Here is a 16,193-nt window from a genome sequence, read left to right on the forward strand (position 1 = left end):
CTGCTTCCAGTTTCTTGGGTACTGCCACCACTTAACTTTAATTTTCACGCTGTAATTAAGCAAACAAAGTCTCAGCTACAACTTGTAGTGTACAGTGAGTGTGTTGATATGCCTTTGAGCCAGTTTACCCTCTCGTGCACTGATTGCTATGTTGTGTGCGGTGCTTCCCTAGATACACCCCCTCCCCCCAGCTGAGTACAGGCTTTCCGCTTCTGCTCAGATCATGCTCTTTATTAATATTTATTCCTTTGGCATACCAGTGATGCATGCTGATGTATGTGTATTTATTCAGGAGGATCTGAAGTGTCCAGCAGTCGCTGTCTGTATTCATGGTACATCCTTAAATGCTGCACCACCTGTTGTGTCTGGAGCTCTGTGTCTGCACCCTGTGTCCAACCCACCCCACCCCCTTTCAGGATAAGGGATGGAAGGGATGGAGGGGAGGGAGCAGGATGAGCAGTAATGCAGGGCCCGCTCCTGAAGGTGACTCTGATGTCTAAGCTAACCTTCAGGGCCTGTCAGTGTTACAGAGGTAGCTGAAGGAGAGGGGCAACTGTTCCCCCCAGGCTGTACTCTCCGGAGGACTTTCCAGCCGCAAGTATAGAAAAATGCTATGTTTTTCTTTGACTACTTCAGAAAGGAGGATACGAAAACACTGTTGTAAGCACCTGCATGTGAACATTATGAGGAATTCCCTTGTGAAAGTCTATTAATTAACACTAAAATGCAATGATGGAGATGTTTTGTTCCATTGCACGTCGTAGTTGAGGTGTTCATGACGGTGTCAATGTGACACAGCGCGTAGCACTAGTGCCTCACAGCTCCTGGCCTACAAGCTTTGAAACCGGCTCGATCTGTGCTCAGTTTGCCTGTTCACCTCGTGTCTGTGTGGGTTTCCTCTGGGTACTCTGGTTTCCTCCCATGCGCCAAATATATGTTTCACGTGAGATAGTGACTCTAAATCGCCCATAATGTGCCTGCGTGCGATTGGCTTGATGGAACGGAAAACCGTTCAGATTACCCTGTGCTTCCAGGAGTGACTCTGAACCACAGTGACTCTGCAGTGGACAAGTGATTTGTTGGTAAAGGACAGACATTGTAGCTGAATACGATGAATATGGTGTCTTATATCACCTCGGTATTACGGGAAAGGTCTTCGGCAGCTGTAATTTAGACCATGTTCTGTCGGCTGACTGGAAGGACAAGCAGGCAGTCTGCAGAATGACCACTGACCTACAATCCCTCCCACTCTCAGGAATTCTCTCTGCTGCAGTTGGACGACATTGTGGACCAACGAGTCAACATTGTGGGCTTCTCAGTGTTCAACCGCACGCACCCCTTTTTCCAGGACTTCCTCCTCAGCCTTAACCGCTCCTGGCAGGAGAACTGCGACCACGCGCCGTTCGCAGGGGCACCGGTAAGGCAGAAGCATCATGCAACGTCCATGCCAGTGTTCCATGTCCATACCAACGTGTTCTCCATACCTCAGATGTTGCTGCTGCTGTGATTTAGTTTAGATGCTACACCAGTCGTGCTGTATTTGACACACGTCACATATTGAACAATGGTTCCTGTAAAATATCTTTAAAAAGTCTTCCCACAATCCAGTTTAGCTGTGCTGATTTGAGGCATGCTTCATATCATTTTTAAAGTGGGTATGAAATTCAAGTGTTACTGTGACACCAGTGTTGACCTTAAACAATTGAGCAACATAAATTATTCTGTCTTAATTAAGCTTTGAAGGGAGGCTATGGAAAAAATAATCCACGCTGTTGCTTGAATCTTTTTTTTCACCCACTTATTTCACCTTAATTGGATCGTCTTGTTAATATATGGTGATGTGTTTGGGAGTTTCCGGAAAGTAATACTTAGATAAAAGACAATGAGCTTGGAACTCAGAAAGCACGGATTTTAATTGTAGAGCTCTGTGTTGCTCACTCAACGGTAGGCTGCCTTTAAACGTCGTCGATTTCCATCCCCTCAGCTTTGCCGTGGTTCGTGGCTCAGAGACATGCACGTGTCTATTGTATGTGCTCTTCGCATCTGCCGCACACCAGCACCTCCAGCCGTGGTGCCTATAGATGTCCAGGACTACAGTACACCTCTCCTTCACTGAACAATGTGAATTCATTGCATGAAATCACCCCATTAGGCCAGTTTCCGTCGTTAGGTGTTCGAAATACCTAAGTTTAAAATTAATGCCAATAAAAGGTAATTTTGACAATAACACCGACATATTCTATTTTTAGGCAAATGCAAGAGAAAAACAAGAGAAACTAATAAAATAAACTTAAATGATATAAACTACATTTATAACATGAACTGTCTATCAGCGTTCATATTACAGAAGTTGTTTATATGGTTTAAATAGTTAATGTATATGTGTTTTTTGGGGTCGTAGGCATAAATGAAAACGAATGTCTACGTGTTTATACAGTTTTTTCTAAAAGTTTGTCTAAAATCTGTTTTAGTTGTGACTTAGGTTTACCGTAATTGATGTTGTGATTGGTTGAGATGCTTGGTTTGAGAGGAAGTAGGAGGTATATATTTACATTTACATTTATTCATTTAGCACATGCTTTCGTCCAAAGCGATGTACATCTCAGCAAAAGTACAATTTATGCACTACATTAAGAGAAAATATACTGCAACTGGTTTTATTTTGGAAGAAGCACAGGGCAAAAATGCTTTTATACTGACCAATTAGCCCGTCGTCTTAAAAGTGACATACCTTCACAGAGGGAAGGGTTTATATATTTCGTCTTTAAAGAAAACATCCAAAACATTTTACACCATGAGAATGTACGTCGGCTGTAAATAGATTGTAACGCAGTACCGGTTCGGCGGAGGCGCATAACGCCACATGCTGAGCTCCAGGGTTTTGGAAGAAGAGTTCCATAGCTGTGGATTTAAGTGTGATACTACCTGCTGTTTGAACCCCCCACCCTCCCCACAGAGTCACGATGGGGGAGCAATGCACAGGGGGGCTAAGCAACAGCTAGCGGCAGGAATAGGAAATGACACTGTGCCCACACACACACACACACACACACACACACAGAGATCCCTGCCCCCGGCTACAGACAAGCACACTTTCATCACATTTAGTGCTTACACATACACACACTGTCCTTGGCCTCCGACTGGCACTAATTAAGCTCGCTGTACCCTTTTAGCCCTCTGATTTGCATGTTGTCTTGTGAACCTGTTGGCCTCAGCGATGCAGTCTCATCCTGTTCGTGTTAGCAGCCCTTAGTCTGCAGCGAATGTGGACAGATTGCTGCCTTCGCTCTGTGTCCTACCCATTCTCGCTGGAACTGCTCGGATTGCCTGATTGGGCTTCGGGGATCGGTTTAACCCGACCGTGGCCTCTCTACCCCCCCCCCCAACCCCCACCGCCCACAATAGCTTTCTTCGGCACTCATGTACGATGCGGTGCACGCTGTGGTGGCTGCCGTCCAGGAGCTCAACCGCAGCCAGAACGTAGGCGTCACGCAGCTCTCCTGCAAGTCCTCCAAGATCTGGGAGCATGGCACCAGCCTGATGAACTACCTGCGCATGGTAAGAGCGTCTGCGCCGATTCGAAGGGTAGGCCTAGCGCACCGTGCAAACAGCTGGCGTATCAATATGCCGCAGCAATGAAAATTAATTACCATCACCCTGCGATTGAGAAGCTTAGCTTAATGTGGAATCAATCAGAGACAATCCTTTAAAGAATGTATGGCACTGCTTTGCTTTTCAGGACCAAGCTAAGCTCACAATCGTGTGATATGGTTACAAAAGTAAATGCAATCCATACATGGACACAGAACTGAAGCGACGAGATTCGTTTTTCAGGATCGGAATGCTGCAGAACGCCAAAGGAGACAGAGCGCCTTAGGGTTGTGGGGCGGTCATTGGGGCAGCGGGTACTGTAGTGGCTGGAGACGTTGCCCTGTACAGTTGGTCCCCTACTTTGAAACTTAATTGGGTCTGACAGCAGCTTCAGAAACTCATTAGCCGAATGTGACACGGAGCAGGGGCTCGTCATGAATTCTATATGCAGCTGCTTCCGTTGGACCAAGCGACTTTCCTCCAAGAATTGCACGTCTATGTCTCTGGCTGGTAGTCTAATGCAGTTTTGTTTGCGATGAGTTGTAAGTCACTTTGGAGAAAAGAACCCGCTAAAAAAATGGAAATGTCAACAACCCAGACTGCTGCGCAGCGAGGGAGGCAGCAGCGGGGTTTCTCGACACACGGGCTGTCGCTCCCTTTTAGCAAATTGCGAAGACCAGTAGGGCAGCAGTCCCCACCCCCTGGTGAACTGGTGCGGCTCATGCATGCACCTGAGTAATTGGAGTCCCCTGGGGGGGAGTATTTACGAAATGCTGTAAATACAGAAGCCCGATAAAGGACCAGACCAGGGTGCTGGTGCTCATCTGCGGCTCCTCGACCCCTTACACAAAATTTAGCAGTACCGCATACAAGCACAGCAATGAGAAATAAAAGCATAATTCTAAGGGATGTTTAAAAAAAAGAGTTAAATTTGTAGGTTAAAGTGTGAGCTGGAGGCATTGCACGGAGGCGGAGGATGACAAAGAGGCGGAAGCTCACTGACGGCACAGAATCGGAGCACGTATAAGGCAGAGGATCATCTACAGCTTGTTCACATTGTTTGCGTGTTCTACACCATCTCTACTCTTTTGTAAAACTTAAGCCAGCGGTCACTATTTTTGATTGTCGCATTGGGTGATTCTTAGGCGCATGACTTAAATAGCTATGGCTGCTCTATTTGAATGAAAAAATAAACGCTAAATACTTCTCTGCAAAGTTTGGATCAGCAAAAAGTCTCTTACTCGAAAGTTAGTAAGTCGAGGACCAACTGTATTACGATGACCCCGGGAATGAATCCCCACCGACGCAGTAAAAATGACACATCTGGATAAATGGGAAACTAATTGGAAATGACTAAGCATACAAACACAACATCGTAAGTCACCTTGGACAAAGCTAAATTAAAAAAAATAAATAAATAATAATATTAATAAGGTTAGGCAGTAGGCAACAGCGGCGGAGAAGCTGTAACAGGTTTCTGTCTCTCCCGGGTAGGTAGAATTGGAAGGCCTCACGGGTCACATCGAGTTCAACAGCAAGGGACAGCGTGCTAACTACGCCCTGAGGGTGATGCAGAGCACCAAAGATGGGCTAAGGCAGGTAAAGTAACATGTGCACCCCCACATCCTGGCTGCGGCGGGTACAGGGACGTCTTTTACGCACCGTTGCGGGCTCCGTCTCCGCTGCGTCCCTGGGTCCGATAACGCTGCATCGACGTGGGCCAAGTGGCTTCCCCCGACATGTGGAGGAGCATACTATGCTCCCTCGCAACTTCAACGGGCACTTCAGGCACCATCAGCTATGATGAACCCTGACATTCGTGGCAGGGGGAGAAAGAACGATAAAAGGACACAATTATCTAGCAAGCAAAGGCAAGGGGAGAGGAACTAACCAATAGTGGGGAGAAAACATTTAGGGCATTATGGGTGTGACAGCTTGCAGTTCCCCAGTGGCGATGCACTGACAGGCTTGACAGAGAGTCAAGGCAGTGCTGTGGTGGGGAGTGGACTGCGTCGTCTTTGGTCCTTGGCTAAAACCAGTCCCAGATCGCAGGAATCCTGCACAACCATAAAAAACATAAAACACAAGCGCTCTTGGGAGCAGTGCTTTATACAGCATGTTGGCAAACACACAGCTGCAGTTTGCAGAACAGTACCTCTTAGCACAACACAGGGGTAGCTGCCTGGGATAGTATTACCTAAATTAAAAAAACAGAAAAGTAAAAGCACACACACACACTGGCTGAAACCGCTTGTCCCAAGCAGGGTCGCGGCAAGTCGGAGCCTAACCCGGCAACACAGGGCATAAGGCTGGAGGGGACACACCCAGGGCGGGACGCCAGTCCATCATAAGGCACCCCGAGCAGGACTCGAACCCCGGACCCCCCAGAGAGTGGGACCCGGCCAAGCCCGCTGCGCCACGGCACCCCCTCTGTAATAAAAACAAAAAAACACAAATAAGTGGTATTTCCATGTTACATTTTGCATTTCACCATAGTAAAATTTCTTAATTGATAATGAACACAAAATGACATACAGTAAATCCTTGCAAGTGTCATGCATTCTCAAAAAATATACGCACATATTTGAAGCACATACATCTTCACAATACAAACAACTTGAGGTTTAGCGACAGGAGCCCATGCCTGGCGGCCCTAACGTAGGGCTGCGTAGATACATCATTCCAACTCACCTGGGCTTTTTGCAGGGGGAGCACACCTGTTGGGAAGATGAACGTCTAAATGCGATTAAGACTTCGAGAATGAATTACTCCAGTATCTGGATAATTCCTTCAAACTTGTCACAGCAGCTGGCCCACTTTCAGCCATCAGTTACTGTACCTGAGTCCTCGATTTAAAGACTGACTTCGCTGTCAGGCACGAACATATGGTCCGCTCCCCCTGAAGAGCGGCAACTGGCGTGAAACAAAACTCCAGGTTGACATGGATGTGGACTCTCAGCCGTCAGGCACGGGCACCTCGTTTTATCCCGGATATTAATTCATTTGCATGTTAACGTACCTGGTTTCCTTTGGGTTTAGCTCTGACGCAGTTTGCCAACAATTAAAAAGATATGAAACCTTCCTACCGCTCTCTGCACTTTACATGAGTGTGAAGACTTTTCAGCTAAACTTTAGTCTCATCTACGTACGGGAATTGTTAACTTCCGAAGAGATATGTGCATATTTTGTTTGCAAGCTATTATTATCAGCGAGTGCTTTGAATAATATTTTGAATGTGTGGAACACACACACACACACACACACACACACACACACACACACACCATCTGAAACCGCTCGTCCCATGCGGGGTTGCGGGGAGCCGGAGCCTAACCCGGCAACACAGGGCGCAAGGCCGGAGGGGCCACACCCGGGATGGGACGCCAGTCCATCGCAAGGCACCCCAAGCGGGACTCGAACCCCAGACCCACTGGAGAGCAGGACCCGGTCAAACCCACTGTGACACCACGCCCCCCCCATGTGTGGAACAAAGGGCATACAATAAGCATGGAGCATGGGCGTGTGTGTGTGTGTGTGTGTGTGTGTGTGTGTGTGTGTGTGTGTGTGTGTGTGTGTGTGTGTGTGTGTGTGTGAGATAGAAACAAATATTTGTTAGGTGTCAATACATACTTGTTTGTGCCGACCCATTAAATTATTCTACACCGAATCGATAATTCATACCGCTCATGAATAGTCAAGCAGCTGTCACAGGGAGACTCCTTCGTGCTTTCTCCCACAAATGTTTGACGGGAAGTATAAATATGCAAGTCGCGATGGGGGGAAATACCGCGTCAAAAATCCCGAACGCCACCTAACTTCATTAGAACACTGGTTTACATAGCTGAGATGGTAAGTACCATGTTATTGCTCTCGTCTCTGCGTTCAGTTGTAGATCTTTGCTCCAAATTAAAACGGTTGCCATGACTGCAGTAGAGTTCCTCTGTGTCCTCCAACCTATGATTTGTTAAACACACATGACACCTCTTGTATTTCCCTACATGTTAATGGCCTCCAGGAAGCAAGAAGATCCAGCGACCAATCTCTTAGAGGCAATTTAGAGCCTGCTCTCCTTCCCGAGCATCTTTCCAGTCGCATTTTAGGGGTGCTCAATAATCGTCGCTCTCTTGCGGGGCGATCGCAAGTCCGGTGTATTAATCAGCGAGCGGAGACGATGGATGGCCTGGAAAATCTCCCCAGACATCTGCAGTCAAAAGAGGAGAATCGTAAGGGAGACCGATTGAGCTCGCCGTAGTAAATGCCCTCCGTGTCCAAGTCGGTGCTTATTTGATGTACTGCTTCTTTACGTTCTTTCTGTTTTCCGGCCTCTTTGAAAATCTGGTTGATGGTGCCGGACCCCTGAACCCCATCATCCTCTTCTTATAGGTGCAGTGCATCCAGTGAAGCGATGAAAGATAGGGCTGTCTGGCAGTGTTTCCCCGCTACTGGTTGCAGGGTAAATAAAACCTTGATTTTAGAGCCAGTACACAGAGTTCAGAACAGCTCGGTCAGAGGGCGCCAGGTCGGCCTCCGGCATCTACAGCTCACCTTTCCGTGACCGTGCCGGTGACCGCGAACTCGGTGGAAATGGCCTACGGGGACAGATGCGATTGTGGTGTCCGGGTCACAGTGGCACCCACAGGGAGTCTGAGACGACCGGCGGCTGCGTGGACAAATATATGGGACGCGCTGTGGTCTGGTAGGTGTTCCACACGGGGAGCGTTTGCCGCGCTTCTTTGTGCGCGTATATAATGAGAGCGAAGAGGAGAGAGAGCGCAGGACAGGGATTGCGCCATCCATTGTTGTTTCACGGCAACAGGTGAAAGCATTTTCACAGGTCGCGTTTGTGTCGCAGTGAGCTCTGCCAGGGTTACACGTGCGTGTTCAACCATGCCCACGCACGCATGCGTGTAGACGCGCTCCCACGTGTGCACTAGGAATTTTAAACAGAGGCTGGGATTTAAATAGGCACATGCAGAGCAAATGCACGTTTCGAGCATTTTTGCATACATATATTTACAGAAGCATGGAATGATGTACATGCATGCACGCGCACACACACACACGCACACATTCTGCTGCAGGCAGATGACTGTACGCAGGAATCACCCACACAGTTGTGCCATCGCTTATGTGGGAAAAGGAGACCGATCAGGAGGAGCGTTAATGCTAAGAAGGCAGCCAGAACGCTGCAGGGATGAGGCGGCTGGGAGGCTCCCGACGCTCCGCCTCTCCGATCACCCCGTTGGACTGCTGTCTAAATGTGGACAGTGCCCCCTGGGGGTGGGCTCGCAGTCGTGAAGCGCTCATTTTGTCCCAAGTTGAGCAGCTCCCCCGCGGGCGCTCGACATCCACGGATTGTACATCGCTCCGAAAATATTGCCATTTACAGGCCAGTTTGCCGCTGGGTCAAAAGTACAGTCTCTAGCTTCTCTTCTACAGCCTGGACAAAATGCGTACTTTAGAACAGCTTTCCTTATTTACAGAATCTACGTACCTTTCGTTACGCACGCTGTCATATATTGCATCGGGCATAGGTATGCGAATGCGTGCACGCGCGCTGGGATTTGTTCCGAAACCGTCGCGCTCCACGTGTTGCAAGGCACCTGTGAAGTAAGTGATCGTACAGTGATGCTGTTCAGCGGGCACGCATTCCGCACAACAAACTGGTGAGTGCGTTGCATACACACTGACATTTGCGGCATGCCTCTTGAAGCCTTGGTGAATGACAGAGGACGCCGCTGTCCCTGCTTCGAGAACAACATCTGCTGCAGACGGAGCCTTTCGCACGGGAAGAAGAGAACACATCAGCGGGAGGCTTGGAAGAGGAGAGAGACGTGTCATTTTATTTATTTGTTTGCAAGTGTCCGGACACCTGGGTGGTGCAGCAGGTAGCCTTCCGCCATCTGAAATGAGCTCTGCAAAGGCACGGTCCTGCCAGTCTGATACAACTCCTCCAATCACCTGTATCTGGAAGATCTGAGTCACCCGTTAATTTGGCTGCAAATTAGGGTATTCATTTTGATGCACTAACTGATGATCGATTGCCATACACATAACCTATGGAGATTACAGGTGTTATATAAAACTATCAAATCTGACACTCCCTCCCCCGCCTCTGGGGGCAATGACGGCTGATCCCGGTCTCCAGCTCTGGCTCCGAAAGAGCTCCGCCATCATCTCCAGCTCCAGGCATCCTCACAATGGAGTGAAATATGAAACACCATTATAGGGGAAGAAAACTCCGGTGCGTCCTCTCTTGCTGGGCAATGGCGGGTGGCCAACAGCCTTACCCTGTCCCGGTGGCACTTGGAGCAAATGCTGGCAAACACTGTAATTCAGGACATTGTCTTTGTCTTATCCATTTAAGAAGGTGACTAGTGGGGTGTGTACAGCCCGTAAAAAATACAACCCCTGCGCAGACAGAGACAGTACAAGGACAGTGTTGCGTGTAAGTGGGCAGACTGAGGCCTCGAAGGCAGCAATTGCAGCAAATGAGCCGTCGTAGGCGGCCCACGGGAGGTCGTGTCAGCAAGACGCGCATCTCTCCGGTAGTTGTAGGTGGGTCCTCCGGCTCCCTCAGCCAACGGACCGCGCATGTCCGTCTCTCGGTTTGGAGCCATTGATTAGGCAAAGCTGTCCGCAATTAATTGCATCTGGAGAAGACAAGGGCTGCTCTGTTTGTTTGGAAACAAGCAGGGAGGAGGTTGGGGCTGGCGACCGAAGGGGGTCGGTTTCCTCTCCGGCACCGGGTCATCCCCGACAAGACGCGATTTACTCGTTAGGTTGTGTAACGGAAGCCGTTAATCAGGCATCTGGGTTCAGGCAGTTACAGCAGGATAGGGTGCAGGGGGCAGGTGCTAGGATGCCAGGATGCCTCTGTAGGGTTTTTGGTATGGGCGCATGGAACGATTGCCACGCAGATCAGATGTTGTAATTTAGGCCCTGTGTGGGATGTCACCCAACCCTCCGAGCCAGTGTATGAAAAGGGTCTTTATCTGCGCCGTCCGCCTCCCGCTTATCTTAATTAATCACAGATTACCTCAATTAGCCCCATGCACTAGACTGAGGGTCTTTATCGCATCTGACAGGATTTCGGTCCTCTGCCAGGAGACTCAGGGACAGTGTAAAGGTCCCACGTTGCCCCTCTCCCACCCTCCCTTTAACTGTCCCTCAGTCTCTAAATGCTTAACGGTGAACGTTAACAATTCGAAGCACAGAGGAGGTCACAGCGTGATCATCACCTGTGTCTTAGGCCGGACTGAAATGGCCATGTCATCAGTCGGAAGCAAACTGTTCTTGGTAAGGAGGATTAGTTGGCAGTGTGGGGCAAGGCATTTAAATGTGGCCCGTCACTTCTGTGCACTCAAGAAGGATTTAAAAAGTTTCAGAGAAATTGTTGTTAATGATACAGATGTCAGGGGGTGCGGCGGTGCGGCGGGCTTGGCCGGGTCCCACTCTCTGGTGGGTCTGGGGTTCGAGTCTCGCTTGGGGTGCCTTGCGACGGACTGGCGTCCCGTCCTGGGTGCGTCCCCTCCCCCTCCAGCCTTGTGCCCTGTGTTGCGGTGTTAGGCTCCGGTTCGCCACACCCCCGCTCGGGACAAGCGGTTTTAGACAGTGTGTGTCAGATACAGATGTCGATTGATTGATTTGACGGTACAGCATAGCTTTGTTAAATCTCAGCCATTCTCACTTTAGCTGTGCCAACGTGATTCTTTTTAAAGAGTGAAGCTGGGTTCAGCATTGTGCCTTTTGGAGTAATGGTACTGGAATAAAGCCTATGTTTCCAGGCAAAATAAAATGTGAACAATACCGAAGATGGAGACATAAAGTAATGCCAAAGGGAATAAGGAATATGTCTAAACAAGTAATAACCAACAAAAAAAATTCCTAACGTGGATGCAAGAAATAAATTGCACTACTGAGCGCATTAGTAATGTTGGCTAAAAAGATTACTTTTTTTGCCTAAATGAGGATATTATGGCCCCATCAATTTTGCATGTAAACAAGAAAATAGTTTTACAATTTTAGGGCTCGGTCCCAAAAGGCTCATTTGCTCTTTGCGATTTTTGAAGAGCGCAAGACGGCCTGCTCTTGCAAAAAAAAAAGCAGAAATGAAGTCTGGTCTCTCAGTCTCATCTTTAAACCAGGTTTCAAAGTCTTTGCGCTGTGCGAAGTGCCGTCCAGGGGTAGGCCATCGTTCTCCGGGAGCGCCCCGGGGTCTGCCACCCTTAGCCGTGCCATGCAGTGTGAAAAGCTGCCCAGTTAGCAAGCGGTTCAGCTGCTGAACTGATTCTCCATCCATATTAATTAGGTAATAGTTGGGTCAAATGGATCACCCATGGGCTGTGCAGTTCTCGAACCCTCCTAGGATGCGAGGGGCGGCCCCTGCTCCAAGAGCTTTGCCACACGCTCGCTGGGACTTTGAACTGGAAGCTGTTCTCCATCGCTGCGGCGTCCATGTCCACGTCCGCATAGGCGGCACGGTTTTGAAATTTTTCTGCCAGCGCCCTTCTCTGTACTGCGCCACCGCTCTCGCTGGCGGCTTCGCCTGAATGCGCCTTTCTAGCTGAAAGGCGCTTCGCAGCGACAGTGCAAAGCCCGCTCCGCCTCTTCTCCCGAAAGACATTATCGGCCGTGCCCAGAGCAGCTTGAACTCGAAAATGTGCGCCGGAATGAGCGGGTCTGACAGACGCTTCGGGCTGCGGCTAATCCGCTGCGCTGCCCAGCAGCGGATGCTTTGGAGCGAAGCCGGGGGATGGGCCAGCCCGTTGAGCCGCTTTGTGATGTAGGTCCACGGTGCGAATCCAAGGAGGGTGTCACTGCGAGGTTTATAGGTGACATCTTTATATGATGGAGCTCTGGTGGAGCTTGTTAGTGGGAGTAGGTGTGACATTTGTGGAAGAGGGCCCAAACAGAGCTGCCTTAGCTGAGGCCCAGCGGCAGCATCGGTTAGTGTTGGCGTGGCGGGTCCCGGAGAAGGATCCCCGGGTGGACCGGAGTCACTGGAGATGGTAGCGTAGCCTGTTTTTTAATGACCAGAAGGAGACTGACGGACCCCCGGACCATTCAGGACATGCTCTCCCTTTCATTGCGTCTTGTAAAGTATGTGTCAAGGAGGGATGTAGCCCTTGGCAGATGGAACACAAGCTCAGCTATAGTTGGAAGAAAGACTCATTCTCGGCGAGACGTCGTAGATAACAACCGTCTTTACTGTGTTAAAACGAACCACGTCAGACTGGCTATTGTTCACCTGGACAGCCCCTATTCCACCTCATTGACACTGTTGCCCAGCAAAATACCGTGTTTTTACTGAGGGAATAAGAAGCTTGGCCCATATATCTGGTGATCGATAGTCAGCGCGTTAAGCCAGCCGATGTCTGTCGCAGCCATCTGACTGATCGCATTCGTGCGGACTCCAGCTGTACATCGGAAAAGACATTTGTTTACTCACATCTTAACGTTCTGTTTCCAACGGCCATTTGTGCTGCTCTTCTAGCGTAGTCTGAGCCATGGTCGTAGGGGATTTGTGTGGAATGCTGGATGAGTTCCAGGTTGAGTTTTCATGCCATGTGAATATTCTAAGTCCCCTAATTTACATACATCATAGATTAATTATTGTATTTAATGACTCTTTTTCGGACTATTGTAAAAATGATTTGTTTTGTTAGTTTTTTTATGTTCATTCATTTCTTCTCACTGGGGTTCCAGCTGATATTTTAGGAAGTTGTTTCATTATTTATTCTCATTGTTTTTGGGAGTACCTCTCCCACTGCGCTCTGTGTACATCCAACCTTGCCGTGTAATATCTAGGTGCTAAGTTGCAGTATTTTTTTTTTAAATTATGGGTTTAGAGGTATTATTTTTCTTGTGTGTTCTAGCTTTTACTGATCATTTGGTTTGTTATATCTGGTTATTTATTATTTATTCTCAAGATGTTTGTTGATGTTCCAAGTTCATATCTGTCTCCATGATGCTAACTGAGGTTTGACTGTAAAGCTCGCAAGTTCCTGAAGAAGTCCTCATGTCGACAGCTTCACTGTAAACTCGTGTTTTAAGTTCTGCTTGCAGTTGTCAGTGCGAGTATTTAAAAACCAAACAGTGTTTTCGTGATGAATGAATCACACCCTATTTTTGTCCTCAGACTGCACATTCATGGAACGCCTTTACTGGCGGCGCTTCTTCCTCTAATTCATATCGGTCTCTCGCCTTTTCATCCGAGCAGATGATAGACTTGTGCTGTGCTTTTATATTGCCAGGAAGTACTTTTGTTACACACTATGCATTGTTAACTGATCTGAACACTTGAATGTGCTCCACTTTGTCTTTGGTCTTGAGCGAGGAGGACGGAGGCAGCTGCCGCAGCGCATTGGGGGAGTGAGAGCAGCCAGACAGCTTAGTCTTAGCCCAGGGACGGTGGGCTCCACGCACCCCACCGCTCACCTTGTTCATCCTCATGTGAAAAGGGGCGCTCAATTTAATAAGCAGTCTGGCCAAGCAGATGTCTTGTACAAATGAATCTTTTGAGAGATTTAAAGAGGACTTTCTATCTCTCCAAGGTGACAGTGGGACACTGTGAAAGCATCCACTCTCAGCCAATCGCATTTACCGTTGGCGCTATGGTAACCTGCGTGAGCCCCAGGGTAGAAACACTGCATGTTCCATGCTCTCCTTTCAGAGAGATGATTATCAATGCGCTCTCCAGTCTCTATTAGAAAAGATGAACTATGGATTTAATCTTCGGCAAAGGTCTTTTCAAAGCTAATGAGATGTCTTCGGGTCCTTTAGATCACTCTGTGAGCAGATTAAACTCACCTGCGCACAGATAATTGAGCTAAAACAGATTCGCGGTGAGATCGCATGGACGATGGGCTTCAAAATAACCATCGGCTGTTTCGCTTTGTGTCTCCTGTTACCCACCTTGAGGTCAGAGGGCGTCCCATGTTAAATGTCTGTCTGAGTCGGAATAGGATTGTGGGCTGTTGTCTTTTTTCTTGTTTCTTTTTCCAGGCACAAAGAGAAAAGTATAGGAGCTGCTGGTTATGTTCGGCACTTTGCCACACTTTCACCATGGTATCTTGTAACGGCAAAGCATACATTTTCTGCACTTCCATTTTTCCATTCTTCTTTTATTTCTGAAAAGCAGGTAAATGGGGGGAATGGTATTCTGGGGGTCGTTGATCAAAGGTAGAGAGGCTGAACTTTTTCCCCCATGCCCCCCCCCCCCCCCCCATCACTGCGAATGGATCTGAGGCCAGACTATTGAGAGATGAGGCTCAGCAGCTACACCCCACTCGTAGACATACTCCGCATTTCCTCCTTCCCGGTGCCCTCTGCCCGTCACCCCTAGTCCGTTGCGCTAATATGGGGTGTGCTGGATATTCACTTTACTGAGCAGGTTGTAAAGCTATATGTACATGCATGGAGAGCAGACCCTATCCTCTGCTGCTCATTAAGAGGAAGCAGGAAACTCTCCTCCAGACTCCCAACTCAGAGAGGGGCAAGTTAACAAGCAGCAACAGAAGAGCGGAAGGCACCAGGGTACAGAAAAAAAAAATAAAACTTCAGTGCTGCAGATTGGTGGTGCACATTCAGATTTCATTCACACCCAAAAGGTCATCGCATGCCGCACGGAAGTAAACCAGGCCAGCGTTCTTTTGCATCCCGTTGTCCGACTCGTCCGGTCATTAGCCGAACACGGGAGAGCTGGGTCGGAGCTGGGATGGATTTGACTTTGGTTAGAGACAAAATTCTGCCAGAAGAAGAGGTTGACTCAGTAGGAAGAGAGTTCTGCCAGGCTTTCCAGAGAGGTAACAGCTAGTACTCAGGCTTGTCAGCAAAGATCCTCTATCAAGCCTCATTATCTTTCTTATTCTTCAGATGTTGTATTATATTACATTACATTACATTACAAATCCTGTGATGTAGTGCCTAACAAGGAATTGGAACTGAAAATTAGAAGAAGGAAAGCAAGACAAGTGCTGCTTCATTTTTGGGAGTGTAATTTGTTTCGTTGTTAAGTGCCATCAAATTGATTTCGACTCAAAGTGACAACATGTATAGAGTGCCTCCACGGTGTTCCTTCTTCCACTGGTATCCTGAGGCTTGAAATCGGCGCGTCCGTCGTTGCTGTGATTGAGTTCATCCATCTGGGTGCCGGTCGTCCTCTTCTTTTTCCTTAAACTTTCGCAAGCATCCCCAAGGGCAATATGAAACTAGTTTATAAGTAAAAGTAAAAGGTTGGATTAAATCTCCGATGCATACGTTTCAGGACGGATACCGGAACTGTCACATGCTAGATCTTGTTAAGCTGCCTGTTAGAAACCAAAAGGCAAATTTCCAACAGCCAGAGAGCTGAAGAAAACCGTTTACAGTTTTTAATATTTTTTTCCTGCTTGATGGTTTACGGCCCTTAACTGGGGAGAAGCTTGTTTTATGGCATCTGAGAAATGTGAGGTTGTTTTAATGGACAGGGGATAAAAGGCTCGTCTTCTATTTCTTCTGCTGGAAGAATTGCGCGTGCATGAGAAGCCGGGCAAGGTCAGCAGCGGTATGGCAGCTTTTATGGCGCTATCCTTCATTGTCAGAAACACAAGTGTGAG

At 48.2% G+C, this 16,193-nt stretch overlaps 1 protein-coding gene across 5 annotated transcripts in view; it reads left to right on the plus strand.

Annotated features, from left to right (window-relative positions):
* The window catches only part of LOC108936283 (glutamate receptor ionotropic, kainate 4-like), a 205,382-nt gene that overhangs the window by 168,207 nt on the left and 20,982 nt on the right, over positions 1-16,193 (plus strand). For all 5 annotated transcript variants that reach the window (XM_018755597.2, XM_029251579.1, XM_029251576.1 and 2 more), the window contains 3 exons: positions 1,256-1,417; positions 3,409-3,561; positions 5,089-5,193. In XM_018755597.2, coding sequence (XP_018611113.2) covers positions 1,256-1,417; positions 3,409-3,561; positions 5,089-5,193 — 420 coding nt within the window. The remainder of the gene's footprint in view (positions 1-1,255; positions 1,418-3,408; positions 3,562-5,088; positions 5,194-16,193) is intronic.

Source organism: Scleropages formosus, chromosome 4 (assembly GCF_900964775.1).
Source record: "Scleropages formosus chromosome 4, fSclFor1.1, whole genome shotgun sequence".
Lineage (NCBI taxonomy): Eukaryota > Metazoa > Chordata > Actinopteri > Osteoglossiformes > Osteoglossidae > Scleropages > Scleropages formosus.